General features: G+C 40.9%; 1 protein-coding gene across 2 annotated transcripts in view; it reads left to right on the top strand.

The window, feature by feature from the left end:
- The window catches only part of LOC120064068 (M-phase phosphoprotein 8-like), a 36,432-nt gene extending 30,950 nt beyond the window's left edge, over positions 1-5,482 (top strand). The window contains exons 8-15 of one of the 2 annotated variants that reach the window (XR_005478562.1): positions 43-183; positions 321-407; positions 608-762; positions 3,587-3,744; positions 3,864-3,988; positions 4,118-4,201; positions 4,338-4,466; positions 4,685-5,482. Coding sequence is in view for 1 of the 2 variants with exons in the window: in XM_039014397.1 (XP_038870325.1) it covers positions 43-183; positions 321-407; positions 608-762; positions 3,587-3,744; positions 3,864-3,988; positions 4,118-4,201; positions 4,338-4,379 (792 nt within the window). In the remaining variant the exon portion in view is untranslated. Of the gene's footprint in view, positions 1-42; positions 184-320; positions 408-607; positions 763-3,586; positions 3,745-3,863; positions 3,989-4,117; positions 4,202-4,337 lie in introns of both variants that reach the window. The other variant, XM_039014397.1, reaches the window with a different exon arrangement.
- Positions 5,483-10,764: the final 5,282 nt, after the last annotated feature.

The raw sequence follows: 10,764 nt of genomic DNA on the forward strand, positions 1-10,764 counted from the left end.
GAAGGAGTCGGTGTGTGTTTGTGTGTCTGTTGCCTCCCACAGGACTCCAGCGGTATGTCCCTGAGTATGTTGGCAGCAGCAGGGGGACAGGATGATATCCTGAGGCTGCTGATAAAGAAGGGGGTGAAGGGGAACGGACGGCAGAAAAATGGCACCACTGCCCTAATGCACGCTGCAGAGAAGGTAACACAGGACAGACTGGTTTAAACCACCTTATTACAAGTACACACGTATACATTCCCCTTGTTTGTATGTTAAATTTCTGTTCTGCAATGTTTACTTACTAACTTAACCCTCTATCCTTTCATTTATCATTTCAGAACTTCCTGACCACAGTTGCTATCCTCCTGGAGGCAGGGTCCTACGTCAACGCTCAGACACTGGGAGGAGAGACGGCCCTGATGAAGGTACGGGGGAGGAGAAAAAATAAGGGGAAAATGGGGGAGGTGAAGATAAATGCTGTGTTTAATTAGAACGCAACTTCACCCCTAAAGCACAGAGATGAACTTTGTCAATGACCCCTTTTTGTGAATAGCCTCATCTCTGCTAAAGTCGTATGTGTTAGACTTATCGCTATAGTTCATTACCAGTAGCCTTTGTTCTGTAGGCATGCAAGAGGGGTAATGCTGATGTGGTGCGCCTCCTACTGGAGTACGGAGCCGACTGCAACATCCTGTCCAAACACAAGAATACGGCCATGCACTTCGCCAAGGTCAGCAACAACCTGCTGGTGTATGAGCTCATCGAGGACCACATCAACATGTGAGTGTTGCTGCCATGTCACACACACTCCACTCGCTCTTTGTAAACATATATGAATTGGTTTGTATAAGTAAAGGTATGTACAGCTAACTGACAAAATGAAGGAAAGGCCAACATTGTGTCTTAATAGGGCTTTGGTCCACCACAAGCTAGAACAGCTTCAATGCACCTTTGCATAGATTCTCCAACTGTCTAAAACGGGGTTAGCCGGCAATTGATGGCTTTTGCCACCCCCCAATAAAAAACGAAAAGCCAATAAATAAAACTGTTGCTGGCCAAAATGACAGTGAGAAAAAAAATCCCATTGCAAAATAATGCTTTTTATTTATTGATAGAAATACCAGTTGATGTAAGTATATTTAACCATCATGCTTATTGGTCTATAGGTTAGTTTGCATAATTTAGTGGAATTAAATTGGCCTGTGTATTTTCATTAGTCGTCAAGTACCTTAGTTGTATTGAATAAATATCACAGGCACACAGCATACAGAACCTTTTTTTTTACTGGGATTTCTCCTGCAGCTCCTCAGCTGGTTGCTGCTGGAGTAAAACGTGCTTTTATAGGCCCATTCATAGCGCAACAATTGTAAATGCAATTGCGTGATAAAAACAGTTTTGTTGCACGATTAAAAGGAGCTACTATTTTTAGTTCTCAACTGGTTTTTGATTACGTCCTTCCCATTCACAATTCAAGTACAGGCAACAGGCTTGTCACCCACCACTTTACCATGTGAGCTGGAGGCTGAATGCATTTTGAAAAACATTTTCCATTGTTTGAAACCTGAATGTTTTATTTCATATTATGAGGCATGTCTTACCTTGCTTCAGTCAGTAGCCTATAGGCAAAATCCGACCATGGAAATGTGGAGGCAATTATTTTATAAAGACTTCATAGGCAGCACGCGAGTTTCAAGTTTCGGGAAGGTTACAATTTATCCTACCATTTATACCGTTCTGCGTGTCAGTTGTGATTTTCATGAAACAGTTTAATTTCAATAATAACATTTTTGTTTCTCAAAATCATTGTCACATGGTTAATCATAACAATCTGAATTCATATAATAAAAATCTTAAATTTAAAAGTAAAATAATGTGAGATCACCAGCCTCTGCCATATTGATACACCGTGATCCATTGGCGGCTAAAGAAATTAGCGCATGGAACTCATAGCCTATAGGCAAATGCAGCAGTAGGACTATAACTTCCATTGCTCTTGCACACTGAGGAATAGTGATTATCGAGGGGAAGATTGTTGTAAAGATTTTTCAAGTAGCTTGCTGTGAGGTACTATAGTTTTAAAATGTCATTCACAATGATGTTAAACACTTTCCTACATTTCAGCGCAGTAGGCCAAGTACTTCTAAGCGTGCTCAGGCGCACGCGCTCCCTCAACATTATCAGGACAGAGCAACCAGACACATGCTCAATGCTCACATGAAGTGCTCATTGCTCACATGAAGTACTCGAAACAAAAGACAATGAAAACATTAACAAATCTCGTAAATAATGGTTATGAAATGAACCAAAACTTGTCCCACAAGTGTAGCAGGTTTTGAACTCTGCAAACAACGTTTCCACTCTGAGAATGAGAATGATAAATTAATGTAACCAAATGACGGTACATTTACTACTGGTGACATGTAATGGGGAATTTATTTTAAATTTTAATTAAAGGGCAAACAATTCACAAAATTAAACAGTGAATTGGCAGGAGACAGTTGAGCCATTCTGGAGAGAGACTCACCCATGTCTTCACCACACACCCCTTCCTCTCAAAATGTTTAATTATATTCAAGACGCATTATCTTCAAACATATTTGTTCATTGACAGCCGAAACTCAATCAGCTAATCCTATTGCCACGCGCGCTGCCCAAATTGCGGGCTTCCCTATGAGCTTGTGATTTGAAACAATCCAAAGCTAATGATCCTCCATTGTTCTGTGGCTAAGTCATGCATTCTGGTGAAGTATTTTCAATGATTTGTATTGACAAATGTATTTCCATTTTCTTCCCTATTGGACCTGCCGCTATGCCATTTCTCTCCTTTTATTTATTTGACCTTTTATTTAACTAGGCAAGTCGGTTAAGAACAAATTCTTACTTTCAATGACGGCCTAGGAGCGGCCTTGTTCAGGGGAAGAAACAACTTTTTTTTTCTTTACCTTGTCGGCTTGGGGATTCGATCTTGCAAACTTTCGGTTACTAGTCCAACGCTCTAACCACTAGGCTACCTGCCGCCCTCCTGTTCTATTGGTTTTCATATCAACTGTCTTTCGTTGTCCAGAAGCCAAAGGCATAATCCTAGTCATTAATGGTGGAAAACGCTGTCTCAGTTGCCGCTCCAGAATCTCCTATAAGTGTTCAATTGGGTTGAGATGTGGTGACTGAGATGGCCATGGCATATGGTTTACATCATTTACATTGTTTCCACTCAAACCTTGTGGATGGAGGCATTGCTATCCTATGGGGGCATCGCCATTGTAGCCAAAATAATGACCTGCACAGCATTTTTACACATGACCCTAAACATTATGGGATGTTAATTGCTTAATTAACTCAGGAACCACACGCGTGCATGTGTGTGTGTGTGTGTTTGTGTGTGTGTGTGTGTGTGTGGGGAAGCACCTGCTTTCAATATACTTTGTGTCCCTCATTTACTCAAGTGTTTCTATAATTTTGTCAGTTACCTGTATGTAACGGAGTTAAGATCCTATACTGTATCCTCACATACTATTAGCAGCACAGTGACGCCGGTTACAAACAAAATAAAAATATTTTTTTCTTTCTCTCACACATTCTCTCCCTCAAACACACACACACTCAGGTTGTCAAATGTGGCAGAGGACACTATCCGGGCGTACTTTGAGACTCGGCTGGCCCTGCTGGAGCCAGTGTTCCCTTTGGCGTGTCACAGACTGTGTGAGGGACCAGACTTCTCCCTGGAGTTTGCCTACAAACTATCGCCGCACACACCTGGAGAGGGTAGGATACACGCACAAACAGTGCAAATCCCCTCCACACACTCTGTCTGGGTAGTGTTTAGGGAAAGCATTTCATCCCAACTAAATCTGTGTCTCTCCTCCCTCTCTTTCTCCATCCAGGCTCAGGCATCCTGCTCTTCATCTTCCATGCTAACTTCCTAGGTGAGATCACAGCCAGGCTGTGTGGGCCCTGCAGCGTCCACGCAGTGGTACTCAACGACAAGTTCCAGCTGCCTATTTTCCTGGTGAGTGTCACTCTAGATCAGGAATACTCCAGGTCTAGAGATTTGGAGTAAAGGGCTGGTGTTCTGTTCTACCTGGAAGGTGACTGAGTCAGGTCACTCATCTTTTCCTCTTTCAATTACACCCCACAGGATAGTCACTTCATCTACTCATTCAGCCCAGTGCCAGGCATCAACAAACTCTTCATTCGCCTGGCAGAATCACCTACAGCCAAGGTACACACACACACCCACCCACCAGCAGAGTAACCTATGGCCATGGTGAGAGGGGCTCTAGGCCTAGTTACTGTAAAATACTTTGACAAGTTGTTGATCAATTACATTTGATTGATTGGACTCTTTCTCTCCCCAGGTGAAGCTTCTCATCTGTGCATTCCGTGTTCAGCTACAGTGATACGTAGCACCTGCCCAGTTTCAGAGTTCGCAAGCTGTCTGGACCCAAAGCACAGCATGGAAGATTGCGCATGAATCTTGTGTGTGTGTATGTATGCAATCTCACAACATGGAGAACAGTTTGAGCTACTCCAGGCTACCTTCAGATAAAGTTGTTGGACATTCAGCATCCACCCAGAGTTTGAGAGACTGTCTCTCTGGCATAGGATTAAAGGACAAGAACAGCATCTCAACCCTGTTCAATCATGTCTATTTATGTGTGTGCAATTAATAGTCTAACAAAAGTGTGTGTGTGTGTGTGTTTAGGGGGACAATATCCTGATGTTTTGTTTGGGACCTGGGCGCTCTTGATGGCATCGCAGGCAAGGAGTGAATGAAGATACTTTGGACCAAGTTAATGCTTTGCTCAATTATACCATTTTAGACCTTTTTATATTTTTGAATTGAATAATTTTTAATTTTGCCTTTCTGGAGTTGTCTATATTTTGTGGTCTGTACATACACGTGTGAGGTGTCATAAATTTGAATGATTATTGTTGATTTAGGCACCTTTACCACTGTTGGAGTGGGTTAAATTCTAGCATGTACAGTGCAAGACGCTTCAGATGTTAATTTACTAATGGTCTAACATGACTCCTTAAGTGTTGAATCCTGTTTCCTGGGATTAGAGGAAACACATTCTGATGAATTCTTTAGTCTAGAACTACATGAGAGCTTTCTAGAATGCATGATTTTAACTACTTGAACAAAATAGACATCCAGATCACTTGTAGTTGAAGTTGTTGCAATGACGATAATGCAGAGCACATCCTGGCTATGCCATGCCATTGTAGACGTATGATAAATATAGGATAAACATCTACTGTAATATGAATAGGAATTGCCGTCCTTGTTTTTATAAGATGTTGGAATTCATTTGAGGATTCCTTCTGCCTTAATAGCCACATCATTGAAATAATTTCCCCTTTTTTGTCAACTGCTGTGCAAACTGTGGCAACAAAGTAAAATGGGGTATAATTCACAAAAGGATAAACATGTCTGTAGTTTTTTCTGAAGATTTGTCAATTTTCTTTATGTAATTTAATTACATTACTGGTCTGTCAATATTTTTCTGACATTGTCTTTGTTTGTCTAATGTTGATACATTCAGTTTTACTTCAAACACTGCTGTTTTACAAGAATCTCCATATGAACTCTATAACCCATCCTGGTTACAAGTACCCAAGAACCCTGGCTAACACACACATCTGCTAGTTGGTGTAGTGGCAGTGAGTAGATCAGGAACAGGTTCCAACATTTAATTATGCTGAAGACTAGGCTTAGTTCAAGAAAATTGTGAGATTTTATTTCTGTCTATGGTGTCTACCGGCATGATGTTTTCGCTGACATCTCTGACACCACGAGTCTGTCTCTATGATAAATGAAGTGTACACATGTTTTCATATTCATAAATGACTGTAAACAGAATGGGAATATAAGGTATTTTGTTGAAGATGTTGCGAAGTCAGCCAACTACCAACTACCAGCTGTCAGACAAACGGAACAAGAATGTTCTTTATTTCCTGAATGTCAAGTCACCAATGGAAAGTCCCTAACATGAGAACAATATTTTCTGTTTACCCCACACACGGGAAAACTCATACCATTACAAGTACACAGTTTGTATATCTGGTTATCTCAGACCTATGAAATCTCTTCAAGGCCATAATGTATGGTACTGTAGGCATGGAAACAGAAAAGAGTAGTGCCTTAGTAGGGGACATGCTTTTTAGGCACTTTGCTTTTACCAGTATTTCTAGCATTATCCACTAGTGTTGCTGCAGGTAGAAAATCCTATGTTCTTTAATTGACACAAGCTGTCTTCAATAAATGAATTGTGTGTTTGGTGGGGGGATGGCTAAGATGGTAAGTGCTATAGGGAATAGTTGGGACGTCCCTAACCTTTACCCCCTACCCATTTTACATTTAAACTTCAATGGGGTGGGGATGTCCAAAGGATCCCGGATAGCAAGGTTCATGGCCTGAGGCAGTGGAGTCATAGCTCTGCGAATCTTAAAGAGCAACTTACCATAAACTACTTTTCATTTAGAAAACCACCTATGTGGCATCGATATGAGTCCTAAACATTTATTCTACTGTCAAAATTGACTACAAAGTGTAAATAAGATAGTTTTGGTCTTAGTTAGTCTCGTCCAAAATGGCAGCACAGCATAAATTAAGGTTTGGTTTGTTTCAATCCTCCCAGCACACAATTAATCATCCATTCGGAGTGCAGCTGCACCCGACCCAGTTGTAATGCCATGGTAAATTTGGGTTGACTTTGAATATCCCTTTGGGGCTAGTTAGGGATTGTCTGTATATTACATAATGTACATGAGACAATATGTTAAAATTCCAATAGCTCCAAATTTCAATCACTTAACTTCAAACCAACTATAAATTGTACATGTACAAATATTGAAAGCATTTAATGAGACTAAAAGGTGTGGCACATGCAAATATTGTTTAATTAACCAGGTTTCCATCCAACCTTTTTAAACTTTACAAATGTTAACAAAACTAAATATGTTAGACAATATGTGATCTTTTTGTGTCTGTAAAATTAATTATGTGAGAAATGTAGGTGGAAATGCTTTTATGCGCAATTATTTCAAAATGTGTTTTTATGTGCACTGGGTCATCATGTACAGCCTTTTATCTGCAACAAGTCAATTTGATGGAAACAACTCTGGTGGGAAAATGTGCATATGTTTTCATGGGGATTTTAGATTTTCATACAAATATTCTGTCCCAGTTGGATGCAAACCGAGCTATTTACACTAACTAGATTTTCATCCAACATTTTTATGTGAGTAAAGTACATGTCGAATAATAAATGTCAGGACAGGCCTGATGGAAACAGCAATTTTGTCAGTAACCTTCCCAAATGTGAGGAAACAAAATACGCTAGATGAGGTGGGATATTTTTGTGTCAGAAAATGAATTATGTGAGAAATGTCAGTGGTAATGCTTTTAATGTGCAAATATTGATATAATAACCATCATATTGAAGTAAACTTGGGGTCACGTGATGACGTGTGGTCTTCCCCCTACGACATGTTTACATTTACGTCATTTAGCAGACGCTCTTATCCAGGAGAAATAAGGGTTAAGTGTCTTGCTCAAGGGCACAGCCAAATTGTTCACCTAGTCGGCTCGGGGTTCAAACCAGCACCCTTTCAGTTATTCTTAACCACTTGGCTACAAAGCTCCCCTGACGGCTCAGGAAAGCATGCAGTTTATGATGTTACAGATGAAATAAGTTATGATGAACTTTACAGGGTGGTTAAAGTGCAAGGTGATGAGCTTGATGCTCCTTTCCAATAAATATCGAGAGTCTTATTCTGGTGACATAATGATCGATGCTTGGCTGATGTTTGACAAATAAAAATAATCTTGATCTTTGTCAATAATAATCTCATTATGTAGGCTATACCTGCACGGTAGGAGCTACCACTCGAATTCGCTACATTGGTGTCAGAAGTGGGATGGCACCCGTGAGAGCATCAGAGAGGCTGGTACACATGAGGGACTTGATATAGAGAAGTGTGGGGACACGCTCTCCCAAAGGGTGACACTGGCACACTTTCAGAAACGTTTGTACCTAGCCTAGTACATCAAGAGGGTCAAACCACTTAGCGTAACGGTTAAGGTGTTGGCTTGACAGTCGCTGGACCCGGGTTTGAGTCCCGGTCGGGGGAAAGGTGGGGCCTATTCAGTAAGATGACATGTAGAAATGTAATGTATAGAGTTGACACAGTATTCTAATGTAATGTATAGACTTGACAGGATTCAAGGACAGAAAATAGTATGTTCTACACCAGGTATTCCCCAGGGGAATGCGCAATGCCGTCGGGGGTACACCAAATATAAATGTGATTCACATTTTTATTTTTTGTTATTTGTTTTATTTGTTCGTTTAAAAAAAAAATGTATTCACATTTTCAAACAGTCCATTTATATTTTCCAAAGGGGCTATACATTTGGGTGAGGTTTTTTTCTTGCCTGAGTAGCCTCGTTTCACTGCCAAAAATACAATTAAATAATCTAGTGTTCAGAGAAATAACAACACAATGTCAAATATAGGTAGCCTAGTAAAACAATTGACATCTAATCACATTAACCGTTACTCTCTCGCAGGAATTCCACTAACGGTCCGTATGTAGCCAAATGTAGCTGCTGCTCATTCCGTTTGCTTGAAATGGATAAATGGTTAAAAAAATAAAAGTATAAAAACAACAGATACCATTAATAAGAAGGGGCTAAAAGCGTCTTATATGGTGAACTACCGAGTGGCTAGGACAGGCAAGCCCCATACTATTGTGGAGGATTTAATTATTCCTGCTGCCGCGGATATGGCTGGTACAATGCTGGGGGAAAGGCCAAAAAAACTATACATTTGCGTTACAGCTGGATGAGTCAACAGACATGGTGGGCCTAGCACAGCTCCTGGTATATGTCCGTTACGTTTATGGGGGGTCAATTAAGGAAGACATCCTCTTCTGCAACCCACTGGAAACCAGGAGAACAAGAGAGCATATTTTTAAAGTACTGGACAGCTTTGTGACATCAAATGGACTTTGGTGGTCAAGATGTGTTGGTATTTGTATTGATGGCACAAAAGCCATGACAGGGAGACATAGTGGAGTGGTAACGTGCGTGCAAACAGTTGCTCCCGACTCCACTTGGGTACACTGCAGCATCCACCAAGAGGCTCTTGCTGCCAAGGGAATGCCTGACAGCTTGAAAGATGTTTTGGAAAAATGGTTAACTTTGTTAAAGCAAGGCCCCTGAACTCTCGTGTATTTTCTGCACTATGCAATGATATGGGCAGCGACCATGTAACGCTTTTACAACGTACAGAAGTGCGCTTGTTATCAAGGGGCAAAGTATTTACACTTTTTCTTTTACATTGAGAGACAAGCTTAAAGTTTTCTTTACTGACCATAATTTTCACTTGTCTGACCGATTGCATGATGACGAGTTTCTCACACGACTGGCCTATCTGGGTGATGTTTTTTCTCGCCTGAATGATCTGAATCTAGGATTACAGGGACTCTCCGCAACTATATTCAATGTGCAGGACAAAATTGAGGCTATGATTAAGAAGTTGGAGCTCTTCTCTATCTGCATTAACAAGGACAACACACAGGTCTTTCCATCATTGCATGATTTTTTGTGTGCAAATGAACTCAAGCTTACGGACAATGAAGGTCAAATGTGATATAGCGAAGCACCTGAGTGAGTTGGCTGCGCAATTACGCAGGTACTTTCCCTAAACGGATGACACAAACAACTGGATTTCTTATCCCTTTCATGCCCTACCTCCAGTCCACTTACCGATATCTGAACAAGAGATCCTCATCGAAATTGCAACAAGCGGTTCTGTAAAATGTTTATTTAATCAGAAGCCACTGACAGATTTCTGGATTTGGCTGCGCTCAGAGTATCCTGCCTTGGCAAATCGCTCTGTTAAGACACTGATGCCCTTTGCAACCACGTACCTATGTGAGAGTGGATTCTCGGCCCTCACTAGCATGAAAACTAAATACAGGCACAGACTGTGTGTGGAAAATGATCTAGGACTGAGACTCTCTCCAATACAACCCAACATTGCAGAGTTATGTGCATCCTTTCAAGCACACCCTTCTCATTAACCTGTGGTGAGTTATTCACAATTTTCAACGAACAAATAAGCTTTTATATGTAAGATGGTTAAATAAAGAGCAAAATTATTGTTTATTATTACATTATTATTTGTCCCCTGGTCCTTTAAGTGCTCTTTGTCACTTCCCACAAGCCGGGTTGTGACAAAAACTCACACTCATTCTTATGTTTAATAAATGTATCGTATAGTGTGTGTGTAGCAGGCTTACAATGATGGCAAAAAACAACATTTGAGAGTGCACTGACCCTGGTGCTAGAGGGGGTACGCAGCTGGAGGTTGAATGTTTCTGGACTATAAAAAGTTTGGGAACCACTGTTCTACACAATATATTTATATCTGAATGTCTTGTACCATTTCAATGTCCTGAACAGGCCTCTGGATGGTCCTTTATCTCCACTTAATCAGTGGAGAGTCCTTTGAGGAAGAACAAAGAGGGTGCGTTCCTCTGTACAGGCGTTGCTGACGAATGAAAGAACTTACAACGCCTGGATAGGTATTTTATGATGAGCTAACCACATATGTTATAGAAATCTGATGCACGACGACACAGTCGATGACGTAGCACATTGGTTGATGGTTGATGCACATTGGCACATTGGTTGATGCAAGCAACGTCTGAGCAGGGGAACGCGACATGAGGATGGAGTGGATTGCGTGACAGTTGCCAAACTCAGAGGGC

The sequence above is a fragment of the Salvelinus namaycush genome, chromosome 19 (assembly GCF_016432855.1).
Source record: "Salvelinus namaycush isolate Seneca chromosome 19, SaNama_1.0, whole genome shotgun sequence".
Taxonomy (NCBI): domain Eukaryota; kingdom Metazoa; phylum Chordata; class Actinopteri; order Salmoniformes; family Salmonidae; genus Salvelinus; species Salvelinus namaycush.